The sequence below is a fragment of the Dendropsophus ebraccatus genome, chromosome 15, assembly GCF_027789765.1.
Source record: "Dendropsophus ebraccatus isolate aDenEbr1 chromosome 15, aDenEbr1.pat, whole genome shotgun sequence".
In the NCBI taxonomy this organism is placed as follows: Eukaryota; Metazoa; Chordata; class Amphibia; order Anura; family Hylidae; genus Dendropsophus; species Dendropsophus ebraccatus.
This window is the reverse complement of record NC_091468.1, coordinates 183,496-205,396: the sequence shown is the minus strand read 5'-3', so window position 1 is coordinate 205,396 and position 21,901 is coordinate 183,496. Positions and strand designations below refer to the sequence as shown.

General features: G+C 44.5%; 1 protein-coding gene across 2 annotated transcripts in view; it reads left to right on the top strand.

Moving 5' to 3' along the window:
* Nucleotides 1–21,901, top strand: part of PEX6 (peroxisomal biogenesis factor 6) — an 88,874-nt gene that overhangs the window by 38,710 nt on the left and 28,263 nt on the right. For both annotated transcript variants that reach the window (XM_069954396.1, XM_069954395.1), the window contains exon 10: nucleotides 6,198–6,321. In XM_069954396.1, the coding sequence (XP_069810497.1) occupies nucleotides 6,198–6,321 (124 nt within the window). The remainder of the gene's footprint in view (nucleotides 1–6,197; nucleotides 6,322–21,901) is intronic.

Genomic DNA, 21,901 nt, shown 5'->3' with positions numbered 1-21,901 from the left:
TTATGGGGGGGGGGGCTATAACTACCCCAATATATACAGGAAAGCAGAGTGACCTCATTATTAAGGGGGGAGGGGGGGGCTATAACTACCCAATATATACAGGAAAGCAGAGTGACCTCATTATTATGGAGGGGCTATACCCCAATATATACAGGAAAGCAGAGTGACCTCATTATTATGGGGGGGCTATAACTACCCAATATATACAGGAAAGCAGAGTGACCTCATTATTATGGGGGGGGGGGCTATACCCCAATATATACAGGAAAGCAGAGTGACCTCATTATTATGGGGGGGCTATAACTACCCAATATATACAGGAAAGCAGAGTGACCTCATTATTATGGGGGGGGGGGGCTATAACTACCCCAATATATACAGGAAAGCAGAGTGACCTCATTATTATGGGGGGGGGGGGGTTATAACTACCCCAATATATACAGGAAAGCAGAGTGACGTCATTATTATGGGGGGGGGCTATAACTACCCCAATATATACAGGAAAGCAGAGTGACGTCATTATTATGGAGGGGGGCTATAACTACCCAATATATACAGGAAAGCAGAGTGACCTCATTATTATGGGGGGGGGGGGGCTATAACTACCCAATATATACAGGAAAGCAGAGTGACCTCATTATTATGGGGGGGGGGCTATACCCCAATATATACAGGAAAGCAGAGTGACGTCATTATTATGGGGGGGGGGGGCTATAAATACCCAATATATACAGGAAAGCAGAGTGACGTCATTATTATGGGGGGGGGGCTATACCCCAATATATACAGGAAAGCAGAGTGACGTCATTATTATGGGGGGGGGGGGCTATAACTACCCCAATATATACAGGAAAGCAGAGTGACGTCATTATTATGGGGGGGGGGCTATAACTACCCAATATATACAGGAAAGCAGAGTGACGTCATTATTATGGGGGGGGGGGGGGGGGCTATAACAACCCAATATATACAGAAAAGCAGAGTGACCTCATTATTATGGGGGGGGGGGGGGGCTATAACTACCCAATATATACAGGAAAGCAGAGTGACCTCATTATTATGGGGGGGGGGCTATAACTACCCCAATATATACAGGAAAGCAGAGTGACCTCATTATTATGGGGGGGGGGCTATACCCCAATATATACAGGAAAGCAGAGTGACCTCATTATTATGGGGGGGCTAGAACTACCCAATATATACAGGAAAGCAGAGTGACCTCATTATTATGGGGGGGGGGGCTATAACTACCCCAATATATACAGGAAAGCAGAGTGACCTCATTATTATGGGGGGGGGGGGGGTTATAACTACCCCAATATATACAGGAAAGCAGAGTGACGTCATTATTATGGGGGGGGGCTATAACTACCCCAATATATACAGGAAAGCAGAGTGACGTCATTATTATGGAGGGGGGCTATAACTACCCAATATATACAGGAAAGCAGAGTGACCTCATTATTATGGGGGGGGGGGGGGCTATAACTACCCAATATATACAGGAAAGCAGAGTGACCTCATTATTATGGGGGGGGGGCTATACCCCAATATATACAGGAAAGCAGAGTGACGTCATTATTATGGGGGGGGGGGGCTATAACTACCCAATATATACAGGAAAGCAGAGTGACCTCATTATTATGGGGGGGGGGCTATACCCCAATATATACAGGAAAGCAGAGTGACGTCATTATTATGGGGGGGGGGGGCTATAACTACCCCAATATATACAGGAAAGCAGAGTGACGTCATTATTATGGGGGGGGGGGCTATAACTACCCAATATATACAGGAAAGCAGAGTGACGTCATTATTATGGGGGGGGGGGGGGGGCTATAACTACCCAATATATACAGAAAAGCAGAGTGACCTCATTATTATGGGGGGGGGGGGGGCTATAACTACCCAATATATACAGGAAAGCAGAGTGACCTCATTATTATGGGGGGGGGGCTATAACTACCCAATATATACAGGAAATGAGAGATGTATACTGGGGTATAATATATAAGAGATGCTATACTGGGGTATAATATATAAGAGATGTATACTGGGGTATAATATATAAGAGATGTATACTGGAGTATAATATATAAGAGATGTATACTGGGGTATAATATATAAGAGATGTATACTGGGGTATAATATATAAGAGATGCTATACTGGAGTATAATATATAAGAGATGTATACTGGGGTATAATATATAAGAGATGTATACTGGGGTATAATATATAAGAGATGTATACTGGGGTATAATATATAAGAGATGTATACTGGTGTATAATATATAAGAGATGTATACTGGGGTATAATATATGAGATGTATACTGGGGTATAATATATAAGAGATGTATACTGGGGTATAATATATAAGAGATGTATACTGGGGTATAATATATAAGAGATGTATACTGGGGTATAATATATAAGAGATGTATACTGGGGTATAATATATAAGAGATGTATACTGGGGTATAATATATGAGATGTATACTGGGGTATAATATATAAGACATGCTATACTGGGGTATCTTGGGGCGGGGGGGGGATTTATGAGGAATCAGTCTTGTTAGACTAATCTGATCGGCTTCTATGAAGAGGTAAGTTATAGACTGGACCTGGGGGGAGGCTGTGGACGTTGTGTATATAGACTGGACCTGGGGGAGGCTGTGGACGTTGTGTATATAGACTGGACCTGGGGGAGGCTGTGGACGTTGTGTATATAGACTGGTCCTGGTGGAGGCTGTGGACGTTGTGCATCTGGACTTGATACTGTGCTGCATGAAAGGTTGGTCTATAAAATGAGGATGCTGGGACTGGGGGAAAACATATTCAAAATGGTAAGTAACTTGCTGAGTGATAGAAAATAGAGGGTGGTCATTGATGGAACATATTCAGATTGGGTTTTAGTTACTAGTGGGGTACAGCAGGGGGCAGTATTGGGGCACAGTTACTAGTGGGGTACAGCAGTGGGCAGTGTTGGGGCCACTTCTTTTTAACATTTTTATTAATGATCTTGTAGAGGGGCTACAGAGTAGAATCTCCATTTTTGCAGATGATACTAAAGTAATCAGCACAGAGGAGGATAATATCATATTACAGAGGGATTTGGAGAAGCTGGAGGCTTGGGCAGTGAAATGGCAGATGAAGTTTAATGTGGATAAATGTAAGGTTATGCACTTGGGCCGTAGAAATAATAAGTACAGTTATGTGCTAAATAATAAAACACTGGGTAACCCTGCTGCCGAAAAGGACCTGGGGTGATTGGTGGCCGGTAACCTCATCTATAGTGATCAGTGCCAGGCAGCGGCTGCCAAGGCTAATAAAATACAGTGGTGCCTTGGATTACAAGCATAATTTGTTCCGGGACCGTGCTTGTAATCCAAATCACTTTTAAACCAATTTTTCCATAAGAGATGCTATACTGGAGTATAATATATAAGATCCAATCCAAGTTACTCTTAAACCAATGTACCACTGTAATGGGAGGCATCAAAAGAGGCCGAGATGCTAAAGATGAGAACATAGTTTTGCCTCTGTATAAATCACTGGTCACCACACATGGTATATACTGTGTACAGTGCGGGGACCGGTATATACAAAGGACACAGCTGAACTGGAGCGGGTGCAGAGGAGGGCAACAAAGGTCATTAAGGGAATGGGGGAGAGGGGTGTTACAGGACAGGGTATCACGCTTGGGGTTATTTACACTAGAAAAGAGACGTCTTAGGGGCGATCTGATCCCAATGTACAAATATATGAATGGACAGTACAGAGATCTTTGTAGGGGTCTCCTTACTCCTAGGTCTGTAACCATGACAAGGGGGCATCCTCTATGTCTAGAGGAAAGAAGATTTTATCATCAGCATCGACGCGGGTTCTTTACTGTACAAGCGGTAAGACTGTGGAACTCTCTGCCACATGATGTTGTCATGTTACAATATTGCAAGTTATGGTCACTAGATCTCTGGTGATTGGGGAGTTATCCTGATCGCCATTGGAGTCGGGAAGGAATTTTCTCTCTGTCATGGGGCAATTGTCATCTGCCTCATGGGGGGTTTTGCCTTCCCATGGATCAACACTAGGTTTTCCTAGGTTGAACTTGATAAGATAAGATAATTCTTTTTCAGTGTGTTACAGCAGCATAGATATTACACATACAAAAAGTTAAAAGGTAAAGTAAAGGCATTACGGTTAAAATAGACAAAGAGGAAAAAAAGGTAAAAAGATACCATAAAAACATAAGAATATTTCACTTCTCTTTATGGAGTGATCTCTGCTTAGGTGGGTGTTGGTTGTATAGCGTAACCGCAGCAGGAAGGAAAAACTTCCGATATCGCTCCTTCTCGCACTTTGGGTGAATTAGTCGGTCAATGACAGCACTGCCCAGTGCTATGACGGTCCCGTGCATAGTCATTCTCCAGCATGGAGCTGACCTTTGACAATATCCTTTGCTTCCCCACCTCCTGCACCAGTTCCCGTGGGCTTCCAAGAACAGAGCTGCCCCTTCTGATTGGCTTGTCCAGTTTGTTCCTATCGCTGGTTGATATGCTGCTTCCCCAGCAGGCCACGCCGAAGAAGATGGCTGATGCCACTACAGAGTTAAAAAAGGTCCTAAGAAGTGGCCTCTGGACTTCAAAGCCTCCTGAGCAGGTAGAGCCCGCTGTGTCCCTTTCTGTACAGGGCGTCCATGTGGTCAGCCCAGTCCAGCTTATTATTGAGGACCACACCCAGATATTTATACCTGGTCACTGTCTCAATGTCCGTCCCCTGCATGTTTTGAAGGAAATTTGCGCTTGCAGAAATCCATCACCATCTCCAGTGCTCATTCGCTCTTCTAGTAGCCCTGTGTAAGAGGGGCTTTAGTCTTTCCTTGTCTCCTGACTTAAAGACCATCTTTTTCTCCTTAAGAAGAGCTTTTATATCAGCATTTATCCAGGGTTCGTGGATACTGTGTTGTCCACACAAAAATGAATGTGGTCCGTTATGCGGTGTGTGAGGCCGTCCCCCCATAGGAATCCTGCAGCTCTTCCAATGCAGTTGTTTCAAAGCGATCGCTCAGAACCTGATCACTCTCTCCAGTCCATATCCTCACTGTGCGGGTGACAGCGGGTTCTCTATGTACAAGTGGCTTGTATACAGGTTGAGGATGCACCCGGTTGTGATCCGATCTTCCCAGGGGCGGTAGGGCTGATGAGTTGTTTGCCTCCCTTGCATTGGCAAAGAACAAGTCCAATGTTTTGTTGTCACTTGTGTGGCAGGTTACATACTGTGTAAAACTGGATAGTGTGGATGATGGAGAAGCATGGTTGAAATCTCCAGACACAAGAAGGAGGGCTTGGGGATGTAGCATCTGCAACTGGATCACCGTGGCTTGTAGGACCTCACGGCAGCCTCAGCTTTTGCAGAAGGGGGAACATATGCAGCTATCACAGTGGCATGGTAAATAGAATGGTCTCATGCTCACAGCTAACACTTCAATGTCCATACAGCAAGTTTGCTCCTTAATCACAATGTGCCCAGGGTTACACCATCTTTCCTTCACAAATATCGCCAGCCCTCCTACTTTTCTCTTACCACTGTCCCTTGTCCTGTCTGCTCGATGGAGTTTGAAGCCATCCAAGGAGACAAGAGTAGCATCATGCTGCACTCCCGATGATGCCTGGCCAGCGCCATCTTATTCGCAAGAGATCTCACATTGCCCATAATGATGGAGGGGAGAACAGGTCTATAACATCTCCTCCTAGCCCTTCGAAGGGCTTCAGCTCTACAACCTCTTTTTTTCTTCCTAATTTCCGGTGGGATGTCTGGTCTGGTAGTATGCAGCCCTGCGGTGTTCCTCAGCTGCAGCGGCTGCTCTCTGATGTAGACAATAGACCCCTGGCTCTATACAGAGTCACCCGACACATTAGGTCCCAGTGAAAACACAATAAAAAGTACTGCAAAGATCCAAGTCCTCATGTGGTTGTTCATAGTGTAATGCACCTTAAGTAGAGTAATAAGACAAAAAAGGAAAAGTAAAGAAAGCTCAAGGTGAGCAGGAGCTGCTGCTGCAACAGGCTGTCACTCCAGCGGCACCATCTTGGAGTGGAAGCCTGTTGGACTCTTGTCTTATTAACTATGTTACCATGTTATGTTACCTTAGCCTATCTACTGTTCTCTAGTTGTGGTCATGCTTGCTTGTCTTTGCAGTGCCCTTTCAGAGGAGGATGAAGACTGCCTCTTGTCTGCAGGTTTCCCAGTCATGGCCCAAGATTTGGACAGTGCACTTGCAGAATTGCAGGAGGCTCATTCTGAAGATATTGGGGCCCCTAAGGTGAGTCTGTTTTCATGGCCCTAGAACACACTGAAGATCTCTCTCTCCTCTCTCTCTATCTGTCCCTCTCTCCCTATTAGAGATGAATGAATTTATAGTATTAGTGAATCTCTTAGTTACATTGGGCGGTCGACTTGTTCAGCTGCAGCACTTGACCTCTACTTCAGATGGGATCTTCTCCCAGGACCGCAGGCAGCAGGGAATATACTCACACCACAAATTTTAGAGAGCATGTAGCTCATTTGAAGTATCCGCCAAAGAAATTTGTTGATGTGATATAAACCAAGTTTGCAATTTACATTTTTTCACTTTTTTTAGTTTTCATGCAAAGCTCTTTCTTATCAGAAATTCCAGTCCAGTCTCGTGAAGGCGTCTATATAACAGCTATACTTACTGTATCCAGGTCCAGTCTCCTGAAGGCAGCTATATAACAGCTATACTTACTGTATCCAGGTCCAGTCTCCTGAAGGCAGCTATATAACAGCTATACTTACTGTATCCAGGTCCAGTCTCCTGAAGGCAGCTATATAACAGCTATACTTACTGTACCCAGGTCCAGTCTCTTGAAGGCTGCTATATAACAGCTATACTTACTGTATCCAGGTCCAGTCTCCTGAAGGCTGATATATAACAGCTATATACTTACTGTATCCAGGTCCAGTCTCCTGAATGCTGCTATATAACAGCTATACTTACTGTATCCAGGTCCAGTCTCCTGAAGGCAGCTATATAACAGCTATACTTACTGTATCCAGGTCCAGTCTCCTGAAGGCAGCTATATAACAGCTATACTTACTGTATCCAGGTCCAGTCTCCTGAAGACAGCTATATAACAGCTATACTTAATGTATCCAGGTCCAGTCTCCTTAAGGCAGCTATATAACAGCTATATTTCTGTATCCAGGTCCAGTCTCCTGAAGGCTGCTATATAACAGCTATACTTACTGTATCCAGGTCCAGTCTCCTGAAGGCAGCTATATAACAGCTATACTTACTGTATCCAGGTCCATTCTCCTGAAGGCAGCTATATAACAGCTATATTTCTGTATCCAGGTCCAGTCTCCTGAAGGCAGCTATATAATAGCTATACTTACCATATCCAGGCCCAGTCTCCTGAAGGCAGCTATATAACAGCTATACTTACTGTATCCAGGTCCAGTCTCCTGAAGGCTGCTATATAACAGCTATATTTCTGTATCCAGGTCCAGTCTCCTGAAGGCAGCTATATATCAGCTATACTTACTGTATCCAGGTCCAGTCTCCTAAAGGCTGCTATATACCAGCTATACTTACTGTATCCAGGTCCAGTCTCCAGAAGGCAGCTATACTTACTGTATCCAGGTCCAGTCTCCTGAAGGCAGCTATATAACAGCTATACTTACTGTATCCAGGTCCAGTCTCCTGAAGGCTGCTATATAACAGCTACGTTTACTGTATCCAGGTCCAGTCTCCTGAAGGCAGCTATATATCAGCTATACTTACTGTATCCAGGTCCAGTCTCCTAAAGGCTGCTATATACCAGCTATACTTACTGTATCCAGGTCCAGTCTCCAGAAGGCAGCTATACTTACTGTATCCAGGTCCAGTCTCCTGAAGACAGCTATATAACAGCTATACTTAATGCATCCAGGTCCAGTCTCCTGACGGCAGCTATATACCAGCTATACTTACTGTATCCAGGTCCAGTCTCCTGAAGGCTGCTATATAACAGCTATACTTACTGTATCCAGGTCCAGTCTCCTGAAGGCAGCTATATATCAGCTATACTTACTGTATCCAGGTCCAGTCTCCTAAAGGCTGCTATATACCAGCTATACTTACTGTATCCAGGTCCAGTCTCCAGAAGGCAGCTATACTTACTGTATCCAGGTCCAGTCTCCTGAAGACAGCTATATAACAGCTATACTTACTGTATCCAGGTCCAGTCTCCTTAAGGCAGCTATATAACAGCTGTACTTACCGTATCCAGGTCCAGTCTCCTGAAGGCAGCTATATAACAGCTATATACTTACTGTATCCAGGCCAGTCTCCTGAAGGCAGCTATATACCAGCTATACTTACCATATCCAGGTCCAGTCTCTTGAAGGCTGCTATATAACAGCTATACTTACTGTATCCAGGTCCAGTCTCCTGAAGGCTGATATATAACAGCTATATACTTACTGTATCCAGGTCCAGTCTCCTGAATGCTGCTATATAACAGCTATACTTACTGTATCCAGGTCCAGTCTCCTGAAGGCAGCTATATAACAGCTATACTTACTGTATCCAGGTCCAGTCTCCTGAAGGCAGCTATATAACAGCTATACTTACTGTATCCAGGTCCAGTCTCCTGAAGACAGCTATATAACAGCTATACTTAATGTATCCAGGTCCAGTCTCCTTAAGGCAGCTATATAACAGCTATATTTCTGTATCCAGGTCCAGTCTCCTGAAGGCTGCTATATAACAGCTATACTTACTGTATCCAGGTCCAGTCTCCTGAAGGCAGCTATATAACAGCTATACTTACTGTATCCAGGTCCATTCTCCTGAAGGCAGCTATATAACAGCTATATTTCTGTATCCAGGTCCAGTCTCCTGAAGGCAGCTATATAATAGCTATACTTACCATATCCAGGCCCAGTCTCCTGAAGGCAGCTATATAACAGCTATACTTACTGTATCCAGGTCCAGTCTCCTGAAGGCTGCTATATAACAGCTATATTTCTGTATCCAGGTCCAGTCTCCTGAAGGCAGCTATATAACAGCTACGTTTACTGTATCCAGGTCCAGTCTCCTGAAGGCAGCTATATATCAGCTATACTTACTGTATCCAGGTCCAGTCTCCTAAAGGCTGCTATATACCAGCTATACTTACTGTATCCAGGTCCAGTCTCCAGAAGGCAGCTATACTTACTGTATCCAGGTCCAGTCTCCTGAAGACAGCTATATAACAGCTATACTTAATGCATCCAGGTCCAGTCTCCTGACGGCAGCTATATACCAGCTATACTTACTGTATCCAGGTCCAGTCTCCTGAAGGCTGCTATATAACAGCTATACTTACTGTATCCAGGTCCAGTCTCCTGAAGGCAGCTATATATCAGCTATACTTACTGTATCCAGGTCCAGTCTCCTAAAGGCTGCTATATACCAGCTATACTTACTGTATCCAGGTCCAGTCTCCAGAAGGCAGCTATACTTACTGTATCCAGGTCCAGTCTCCTGAAGACAGCTATATAACAGCTATACTTACTGTATCCAGGTCCAGTCTCCTTAAGGCAGCTATATAACAGCTGTACTTACCGTATCCAGGTCCAGTCTCCTGAAGGCAGCTATATAACAGCTATATACTTACTGTATCCAGGCCAGTCTCCTGAAGGCAGCTATATACCAGCTATACTTACCATATCCAGGTCCAGTCTCCTGAAGGCTGCTATATAACAGCTATACTTACCGTATCCAGGTCCAGTCTCCTGATGGCTGCTATATAACAGCTATATACTTAATGTATCCAGGCCAGTCTCCTGAAGGCAGCTATATACCAGCTATACTTACCATATCCAGGTCCAGTCTCCTGAAGGCTGCTATATAACAGCTATACTTACCGTATCCAGGTCCAGTCTCCTGAAGGCAGCTATATAACAGCTATACTTACCATATCCAGGTCCAGTCTCCTGATGGCAGCTATATAACAGCTATACTTACTGTATCCAGGTCCAGTCTCCTGAAGGCAGCTATATAACAGCTATACTTACTGTATCCAGGTCCAGTCTCCTGAAGGCAGCTATATAACAGCTATACTTACTGTATCCAGGTCCAGTCTCCTTAAGGCAGCTATATAACAGCTGTACTTACCGTATCCAGGTCCAGTCTCCTGAAGGCAGCTATATAACAGCTATATACTTACCGTATCCAGGTCCAGTCTCCTGAAGGCAGCTATATACTTACTGTATCCAGGCCAGTCTCCTGAAGGCAGCTATATACCAGCTATACTTACCATATCCAGGTCCAGTCTCCTGAAGGCTGCTATATAACAGCTATACTTACCGTATCCAGGTCCAGTCTCGTGAAGGCAGCTATATAACAGCTATATACTTACTGTATCCAGGTCCAGTCTCCTGAAGGCAGCTATATAACAGCTATACTTACCATATCCAGATCCAGTCTCCTGAAGGCTGCTATATAACAGCTATACTTACTGTATCCAGGTCCAGTCTCCTGAAGGCAGCTATATAACAGCTATACTTACTGTATCCAGGTCCAGTCTCCTGATGGCAGCTATATAACAGCTATACTTACTGTATCCAGGTCCAGTCTCCAGAAGGCAGCTATACTTACTGTATCCAGGTCCAGTCTCCTGAAGACAGCTATATAACAGCTATACTTAATGCATCCAGGTCCAGTCTCCTGACGGCAGCTATATACCAGCTATACTTACTGTATCCAGGTCCAGTCTCCTAATGACAGCTATATAACAGCTACGTTTACTGTATCCAGGTCCAGTCTCCTGAAGGCAGCTATATTACAGCTATATTTCTGTATCCAGGTCCAGTCTCCTGAAGGCAGCTATATAACAGCTATATACTTACTGTATCCAGGTCCAGTCTCCTGAAGGCAACTATATAACAGCTATACTTACTGTATCCAGGTCCAGTCTCCTGAAGGCAACTATATAACAGCTATACTTACTGTATCCAGGTCCAGTCTCCTGAAGGCTGCTATATAACAGCTATACTTACTGTATCCAGGCCCAGTCTCCTGAAGGCAGCTATATAACAGCTATACTTACTGTATCCAGGTCCAGTCTCCTTAAGGCGGCTATATAACAGCTATACCTACTGTATCCAGGTCCAGTCTCCTGAAGGCAGCTATATAACAGCTATACTTACTGTATCCAGGTCCAGTCTCCTTATGGCTGCTATATAACAGCTATACTTACTGTATCCAGGTCCAGTCTCCTGAAGGCAGCTATATAACAGCTATACTTGCTGTATCCAGGTCCAGTCTCCTGAAGGCTGCTATATAACAGCTATACTTACCGTATCCAGGTCCAGTCTCCTGAAGGCAGCTATATAACAGCTATATACTTACTGTATCCAGGTCCAGTCTCCTGAAGGCAACTATATAACAGCTATACTTACTGTATCCAGGTCCAGTCTCCTGAAGGCAGGTATATAACAGCTATACTTACTGTATCCAGGTCCAGTCTCCTGAAGGCTGCTATATAACAGCTATACTTACTGTATCCAGGCCCAGTCTCCTGAAGGCAGCTATATAACAGCTATACTTACTGTATCCAGGTCCAGTCTCCTTAAGGCTGCTATATAACAGCTATACTTACTGTATCCAGGTCCAGTCTCCTGAAGGCAGCTATATAACAGCTATACTTACTGTATCCAGGTCCAGTCTCCTTAAGGCTGCTATATAACAGCTATACTTACTGTATCCAGGTCCAGTCTCCTGAAGGCAGCTATCTAACAGCTATACTCGCTGTATCCAGGTCCAGTCTCCTGAAGGCTGCTATATAATAGCTATACTTACTGTATCCAGGTCCAGTCTCCTGAAGGCTGCTATATAACAGCTATACTTACTGTTTCCAGGTCCAGTCTCCTGAAGGCAGCTATATAACAGCTGTACTTACCGTATCCAGGTCCAGTCTCCTGAAGGCAGCTATATACCAGCTATACTTACTGTATCCAGGTCCAGTCTCCTGAAGGCAGCTATATAACAGCTATACTTACTGTATCCAGGTGCAGTCTCCTGAAGGCTGCTATATAACAGCTATACTTACTGTATCCAGGCCCAGTCTCCTGAAGGCAGCTATATAATAGCTGTACTTACTGTATCCAGGTCCAGTCTCCTGAAGGCAGCTATATAATAGCTGTACTTACTGTATCCAGGTCCAGTCTCCTGAAGGCAGCTATATAACAGCTATACTTACTGTATCCAGGTCCAGTCTCCTGAAGGCAGCTATATAACAGCTATACTTACTGTATCCAGGTGCAGTCTCCTGAAGGCTGCTATATAACAGCTATACTTACTGTATCCAGGCCCAGTCTCCTGAAGGCAGCTATATAATAGCTGTACTTACTGTATCCAGGTCCAGTCTCCTGAAGGCAGCTATATAATAGCTGTACTTACTGTATCCAGGCCCAGTCTCCTGAAGGCAGCTATATAACAGCTATACATACTGTATACAGGTCCAGTCTCCTGAAGGCAGCTATATAACAGCTATACTTACTGTATCCAGGTGCAGTCTCCTGAAGGCTGCTATATAACAGCTATACTTACTGTATCCAGGCCCAGTCTCCTGAAGGCAGCTATACATACCTGTATCCAGGCCCAGTCTCCTGAAGGCAGCTATATAATAGCTGTACTTACTGTATCCAGGCCCAGTCTCCTGAAGGCAGCTATATAACAGCTATACATACTGTATACAGGTCCAGTCTCCTGAAGGCAGCTATATAACAGCTATACTTACTGTATCCAGGTGCAGTCTCCTGAAGGCTGCTATATAACAGCTATACTTACTGTATCCAGGCCCAGTCTCCTGAAGGCAGCTATACATACCTGTATCCAGGCCCAGTCTCCTGAAGGCAGCTATATAATAGCTGTACTTACTGTATCCAGGCCCAGTCTCCTGAAGGCAGCTATACTTACTGTATCCAGGCCCAGTCTCCTGAAGGCAGCTATATAATAGCTATACTTACTGTATCCAGGTCCAGTCTCCTGAAGGCAGCTATATAATAGCTATACTTACCATATCCAGGCCCAGTCTCCTGAAGGCAGCTATATAATAGCTATACTTACTGTATCCAGGTCCAGTCTCCTGAAGGCAGCTATATAATAGCTATACTTACCATATCCAGGTCCAGTCTCCTGAAGGCAGCTATATAATAGCTTTCCATTCGTCCCTGCGGCAGCACAACAGAGAGTTATCTTTATTTTCTCTTTTTCTACTAACAGAAGAACCAAATAATTAGTTATGAAAAATTACTATCAATTAAGAGCAATTAGTGCAAGGCACCGCCCCTCCCAGCTGTAATAACCCCCAGAGACCACAGACAGATGTGTTTTTTTATTTGACGCCATTTGAATCTCTATGTAGTAAGAGGCACAACCTCTCCTGACCTCTCCAGAAGACCCCCCTCCAGATCTGCTTATAGGTGCAGTTGTGGGGTGCTAGCTCCTCGTTGTTGAACATGTTTTATATGTCTGATATCTCATCTATTTTGATAACTTTTATTTGCTGTACTCACATCGGATGGTTATAGCTGTCATAGCGTAGTGAGCTGCGTCTCGCCTATTGTGGTACACTATTGTCTCACACTTAAAGGGCTAGTGCGGTGTTTAAAGGGGTAGTGCGGCGCTCAGAAATTATTCACAGAATAACACACATTATAAAGTTATACAACTTTGTAATGTATGTTATGTCTGTGAATGGCCCCCTTCCCTGTATCCCCCCACCCCCACCCCCACCCGTGTACCCGGAAGTGTGGTGCGCTATACATTACCTGATCCATGTTGATGGCCGTCCGCCATCTTGTGCCAAACGTCATCTTCGGACGGACGAATCCCTGCCGCCGCCCCCCCTCCGCCGCGTCACAACTGTGCTCAGCCGCGATTGGCTGAGCACAGTTATGCTCAGCCAATCGCGGCAGAGAGGGGCGGCATGAGGGACGGCTGGAGCGGTCCGGCCAGCCTCCCGAAGATGACATCGCCGCCCCAGTATGGCGTCCGGGGTCGACAGCAATTGAGTGAGTATACTGCACCACACTTCCGGGGTGGGGCAAACACGGGGAAGGGGGCCATTCACTTAAAGCGTAACTGTCATGTTTTTTTTTTATTGCAGAAATCAGTAGTATAAGCGATTTTAAGAAACTCTGTAATAGGTTTCATCAGCCAAAAAAGCCTCATTTTGTCCTCAAGAAGCAATCTCCCAGCCTCCCCCCCCGACTTCTTATCTGTGCATTATCAGGCAAACACGTCTTCATTACAGAGAAGCCAGTGAAGACGGGTTCTGCTCTCTCCATTGTAAGCCTATGGAGGGGGGAGGGGCTGAGGGAGATGAGGGAGCAGGAAGAGGTGACATGAAGGTCAGCTGTTTGTAGACTCTCTGGGCACCTAAACCGCAGGATTCTGGGGTCAGAAAGGTCAGTGCTTATCTATGAACTTACTGAGAGAATATTGCAGGGTGTTGTGCTGTGCAGGACTGCTCCGTGCTCACTCACTCCTAACAGCCCCTCCCCTCTCCATAGCCACATAATGGAGACAGAAATCCTGCTTCTTCTGATGTGAGGGGGGAGGCTGGGAGATTGCTTTTTCACTACAGAAGGGAAACTCTTTTAGGACATAAATCCTATTACAGAGTTTCTTAAAATCGCTTGTACTATTGATATTTAATGTTTTCAGAAAAATGACCCTGAAATGAGAGTTACGCTTTAAATAACACACATTACAAAGTTTTATAACATAGTTTTATAGTGTTATTTAGTGAATAAATGTTAAACGCCGCAGTTTAAATAAAGAAAATGTAAAGAAAAGGAAAAACATCATTTCTGCTGGCATACCGAGGGTTTCCTCAAGCAGCCTCCTCTTTTACCTTCGGTCTGGTGTTGGTCCCAGCGGTAGGGGTGGTTGCTCCTGTCTCTCCCTTCCAAGTGTTTGGAGGTCTCCGGTGAGGCATTAGGCCCGGCCGGCTTCCTCAGCAGTGTGTGTGCTGTAGGATTCAATTCAAAAAGAAGAAAGGGAAAGCACATGCACAAAAACGGTAGCACATCACAGAAAGAGTCTTTATTACATAACCATAAATACAAAAATGACATATAAGTATAACTGTACGGGAGTAGTATAACAAGGGAGACAAAGCCCCAAATACTGCTCTACATTAAAATGTCAACAGAAGTCCTGCTGGCGTGCCACCAAGGACTAATCTACCAACCTTACCCTGGACTCTATGTGCAGTAATAGTAGTGTAACATCCCTTTCCCCAAGGCAAAAAAGAACCTATAGGTAACACAACATAACAAAAGAAGTATCAAATATACACCAAAGAGGGGGAAGATGGAAAGAAGTCACCATATGCAGTCCACAAAATATAAGAGAAGGCTCAGATGGGATAAGGAATCACCCCACGCGTTCCGCCGCCTAGCAGATTCCTCAGGGATGTGAACAGTAGAGTATGGGGCATACTTATATATGTTTAAGACATGTGAGGTTAATCACAAATCTAATCATACCGTGTGCAGGAGGATATGGCGTCTCAGACTGATGGCAAGCGCAGTAGCGCTACACTGGACTCCACCACTAGAGGCTAAAAGTGTGCATGTGTTCTCTGCATACTACAAGAAAATGGCCGCCGATCCAGGCATAGCATGGTTTAAAACGTGTGAGGACCATCACAAATCTGATAAAATGACCATATCATGTGCAGGAGGATACGATGTCTGAGACCGGTGGCCGGCGCCATCTTGAAATTCTAGCGCATGTGCAATAGCGCTACAAGGCCACCACTAGAGGAAAAAATGTGCACGTCTCAGCAAAAATGGTGATAGATATATACATGTGTACTCTGCATACTACAGAAAAATGGCTGCCGATCTAGGTATAGTAATACTCAGATTCAGTCCATATCTATAGCAGATTGTCATACAATATCATCGTAATTCTATTGCATATATATACTTCCCAAAGCATCAGGGTAGCATACCAAATAGTGAGCTGCACCATTTTGGGAATATGGCACAAACATAATGTTATGGGAATGAAGCTAAAGGAAACATTTGTGGCACTACACAAAAATGGCGTCTGCTATAGTCACAGAATTCCCATACAGTGAAGACAGATCTCATGCAAATTTAAAATGTCCTACTGCACAAATTCACATAGTTCATATATCATTATACCAAGTATCTATTATGTTCAACGCTGCTTATTATGTAGAAATAAAATCATAAATCATCTCAATCCCCACAGCACAATATGCGAGTCTGGCATAATTGTATCCACCAATTCAATATCATATTATAAGTGCTGTCAGTCCAAACTATCAAGGAAGATCATGTCTGAACAGTGACACAAAATATCTAGGCTACGATCATGAATTATCCACCTCACCTCGGCGCAACGTACCAGTCCCATATAGGATGCTGCTTAATACGTGTAAATAAAGTCATAAATCATCCAGATCACAGTCATCAACCGATTCAATATGGCAGGCATATCATATACAAGTGCTGTCAATCAGTACTATCAAAGAGAATCGTGTCTGAACAGTGACACAGGATATTCAAGCTGTGATCATAAATAATCCAGGTATGAAGTCGCTCCTGCAGCATGGTAAGAGTGTCCCATCTCTTGGTGGGCTTTTGGGGGAGGACTGTCCCTGTAAAAGTTTTCTGTCACAGTATGGAAGTTAAGGGCCCTATTCCACGAAACGATTATTGTTCGGATTATCGTAACATCGTTATGATCTAAACGATAAATGTTCGGTTGAATTGCAGATAACGATTAAACGACGAATGAGAAATCATTGATCGTTATCGTTTAATAAGACCTGGACCTATTTTTATTGTTGCACGTTCGTACATTCTTCGCAAGTCGTTCAGTGGAATAAAAAATTGTTCACTCGTTCCTTGGTCGTTAGTGGATGCGTTCAACAGCTAATTAGTGAAAATCCTATTGGCTAAAGACATTGATTGACAGGGACCATACTTCCATTTCACAAATCAAATTTTCTATTAATTATATTAATTATTCAATTATTTGTATTAATTAAAAAGAATAGTTACAAATGGTCGCAAAGGGTTAAAAAAACATTCCCCAAACCCCTCGTATATTGACACTACCATGCTCTAGCCCACACACCACTCACTGGCACGTGGCACTGGCCGCCGCGGCCTACACTTCCGGTTGTTGGTGACCACGCCGTCGAAATGGCCCTTTCCTCCGTACGCAATTTTTTGAGTCTAGGGCGAAAAATATTACAACAAAAACATTCAGGGAAGCCACCCTACCCGAACCCCTCGTATGTTGACACTACCATGCTCTATAAAACCCGCACACCGCTCGCTGGCACGAGGTCTGAAACCTGGACAGCTCTTTTTTAGTAATAAGCATGAACTTAACATATATCTAAATCCCACACAAGCAGTAAGAAGACATTTGCAACTTTTTACTGAGGAAGGAATAGAGGATTAGTCTGAAACGCGTCTAAATAGTTACAAAAGAGCGGTGAATATACACTGTGCTATTTAATAGCGTCAGCCCCCAGCACTATGTGAATACCCCGCCACAACGAGGGAAACCATCAAACGGCAGTGCACATCTCCGAACCCAGCAGCCGTGGATGCACAAATTCTGCTGCTGAATGGAAGAGAAACTACCCACCGGGAAGCTATACAACAGCAAGTAAAGCTATCAACTAACAATACATGCTCCCGATCATCTACGGCCGTAGACATCGAGAATTTGCCAAATTATCGGCTACAGGACTGGTGAGAGGTGGATATCCACCAATCTTTCTTATTACATATAAATATACGAATACTGATAACGGTGACTATCACCAACAAGTGACTTATATTAACTCAATTACAAATAGAGGATAAACACCTACCTCTCATTTTAGCACAGTTGTATAATATAATAACCAACAGCGACTTGCAAGGACCCTGCAAAGCCACAAGTGGAGAATAGCATGCATCTTTTGACGTTTAGGTCGTATATACTTTTATTTTATCGTTGTATTTTATACTTATGTTCATATGAGTATTGTTTTTAGTATCTTTGTTGGATTATACAGTATATGTGTCAAGCACTTTAGTAAACACCTAACAGGTTTATACCATCAATATCATTCTTTTCGTCTATTACAAAAGGGTTTTTACTAGAGAGCCGACTATTACTATTATATAGTAATAGTATATACTATTGCTATAGTGCACTCACATTATACCCTTACATCTCCATTTGTGTCAAAAGGTTGAGTCTTTTCTACAATGTTACAATGTTAGTTGTCCCATCTCAATCTCTTCCATCCCATTTTTCTACAATGATTGGTTTTCTTCAGACAGAGGTAAAGAATGGCACCCAGAGAATAGAAGTGCCTTATTAGAAGAGTGGTCCAGGCCACTGCCACCCTTAATAAAAAATACAATCCATACTAATCAAATTTATCTGGCAGGGTCAAAGAGTGAGGGTTAATGCAAAAATACTCTGTTACTCTGTCCAACAGAGACGACTTGGGTGCCCTGGTGTTGCGGCATACTATCAGGTGACTATCTTAGACCAAACACACAACTGGTTATGCATGTGATTCTCCTCAGCATTGGCTGGAGATTGAAGAGGAGCTTACCCCGTACCTCAACCTCAGGTCAGCATTATGGGTCTCCAGAATTTCATGCATCCAAACTGACATATCATCCCCCATGATTAGAGCAGGGCTTCAGGTGTGCGACAAGGAGGTGGTGGTTGCTTCACTTTTCCCTACAAGGTACTTACATGTGCCACCGCAAGTCATTAAAAGTCTCATCCCTGATTCAAATTATAGCCGCTGAATAGCTCAGGGGATCACCATGTCAGGTAACATATGTGAAGAAGGGCGTTTAGTAGAATTTGCCCATCTATCAAGTAAATCTGGGCTCTCACCCAGAGACCACTATAATTATAGTTGAGGTATCTCTAAATTTCCCTTATCTGATATATCTTATCTTTATATGAAACATACTTTACAAAGGGTAAAATGCAGGTTAAGGGAATCTCTGGGGCATGTATGGCTCTAATGGCTATCCCTGCTCTGCTTCACTTTATATCTAAATGGAAATGGGAGTTGGGCAGATCATTCTCAGAAGTCCAGTGGGCACAGAATTTCCAATGTGTACCTAAAATATCCCATTGTATTGGCCATCTGGAGTCTTCCCGGAAAATACTGTACCGCTGGTATATGACTTCTTACAGATGGTCAAAGATTTCCCCCCTAGACTTCTGTGGTGGAGATGCCCTAATAATCCTGGCACTCTCTTTGTGTGTGGTGGGATTGTAGCGGCATACTCTCATTCTGGCAAGATATCCAAACATGATTGGAAGATATTGGGCTTTCTTATATGGGGTCCTAGTATGGCTCTTTTGACCCTTGGTACAGAGGATCTATCCATATGTCATCATGTTTTATTAGTAGCTAGAAATAGAATTGAGCAGAATTGGAAGAGTAATAGGAACTCTACTAGAAATTAAAGCTCAAGTTCAGTTCAGTTATCAAATGGAGCATATTCTGATGGAATTTATGACTATTGCTTAGGTTGTAAGCTAAGTGGGTTGATAGCACAGGAGATGGTTGATGCTAGGAGGTGTCTTAGTTGTGCCCATTGGAAGTTGATCTACGTCTCATTGCAGGTGTATATCAAGTACTTTCATTGGTAACCTTGCAGCAGTTATTGTTCTTCTAGTTATGTTCGATTTTCTTTTTGTTGAGTGGCATGTATTGTATTGTACTGCCGATACAGTCATTTTGTTTGATTGTTACTACATTTTTCTGCATTTCTATTGTCTATTTTTAAAAATGTCAATAAAGTAAGTTATAAAAAAAGTGGGCCAGGTCCAGGCGTTACCATCCATGACTGTATGAGGTCAGGGTCATTATTCCTAGGGGTGAATCAATAGGTGAAGGAAATTACCCCTGTGTGTGTATGTGTGTATATATATATATATATATATACAAGGCCGCGGGCATGCTCCTGATGAGGTGTATGACCTCTCTACAAGGCCTGGACATGCTTCTGATGAGGTGTATGACCTCCCTACAAGGCCTGGACATGCTCCTGATGAGGTGTATGACCTCCCTACAAGGCCTGGACATGCTCCTGATGAGGTGTATGACCTCTCTACAAGGCCCAGGCATGCTCCTGATGAGGTGTATGACCTCCCTACAAGGCCTGGACATGCTCCTGATGAGGTGTATGACCTCTCTACAAGGCCCAGGCATGCTCCTGATGAGGTGTATGACCTCCCTACAAGGCCTGGACATGCTCCTGATGAGGTGTATGACCTCCCTACAAGGCCTGGACATGCTCCTAATGAGGTGTATGACCTCCCTACAAGGCCCGGGCATGCTCCTGATGAGGTGTATGACCTCCCTACAAGGCCTGGACATGCTCCTGATGAGGTGTATGACCTCCCTACAAGGCCTGGACATGCTCCTGATGAGGTGTATGACCTCCCTACAAGGCCCCGGCATGCTCCTGATGAGATTGCCAATGGTTTCCTTAGGGATCTCCTCCCAGGCCTGGACAGTATGCGCTGCAACGTGACATTGGTGGATGGAGCGAGACATGATGTCCCCCATGTGCTCAATGGGATTCAGGTCTGGGGAACGGGCGGCCAGTCCATAGCTTCACTGCCTCCATCTTGTAGGAACTGCTGACACACTGCAGCCACATGAGGTCTAGCATTGTCCTGCATTAGGAGGAACCCCAACCGCACCTGCATATGGTCTCACAAGGGCTTGGAGGATCTCGCTACCTAATGGCAGTCAGGCTACCTCTGGCAGCACATGGAGGGCTGTGCTGCCCCCCAAAGAGATACCCCACCCACACACACACACCATTACAGACCCCCTGCCAGACCGCTCATGCTGAAGGATGTTGCAGGCAGCAGATCGCTCTCCACCGCGTCTCCAGACTCTGTCACATGCTCAGTGTGATCCTGCTCTCATCTGTGAGGAGCACAGGGGGCGCCAGTGGTAAATCTGCCAATCGTGGTGTTCTCTGGTAAATGCCAAGAGTCCTGCACTGTGTTGGGCTGTGACCACAACCTCCATCTGTGGACGTCATAACATCCACATGGAGTCAGTTTCTAACCCGTTCCTCCTTGCACAGAGGCACAGGTAGCGGTCCTGCCGCTGGGTTGTTGCCCTCCTATGGCCTCCTCCACGTCTCCTGTGTACTGGCCTGTCTTCTGGTGTACTGACCTGTCTCCTACGCTGATAGACACAGCAAACCTTCTTGCCATAGCTTGCGTTGATGTGCCATCCTGGATGAGCTGCACTACCTGAGCCACTTGTGTGGGTTGTAGATAGAGATGAGCGGACCGTCGGACTTTTGGTCCAATTGCATCAGCGCTCTCTCATCACTCCTTTGATCCCGGCCACATACTTGCGCTCCCGCGAATATGCGGCCAGGGTATTCAAGGGAATTCAACAGGGATTCCCTGGATTATCCTGGCCGCATATTCCCGTGAGCGCAAGTATGTGGCCGGGATCAAAGGCGTGATGAGAGAGCGAACTGCTTTCGGACCAAAAGTCCGAGCAGTTTGCTCATCTCTAGTTGTAGAGTCCGTCTCATGCTACCACAAGTGTAAAAGCACCACCAACATTCAAAAGTGACCAAAACATCAGCTAGAAAGCCTAGGTAGTGAGAAGTGGTGTGTGCTCCCCACCTGCAGGACCCTCCGTTATTCAGGGGTTCTTGCTGACTGCAGGTGACAGTGAGTGTCAGTCAGTGCTGCATCCTAAGTGGACAGTCTCATGTCACAGAAGTTTCATTTACTTGGAGTTATATTGTGTTGTTATATATGTTGTGTTTGAAAATACTAAAAGGGC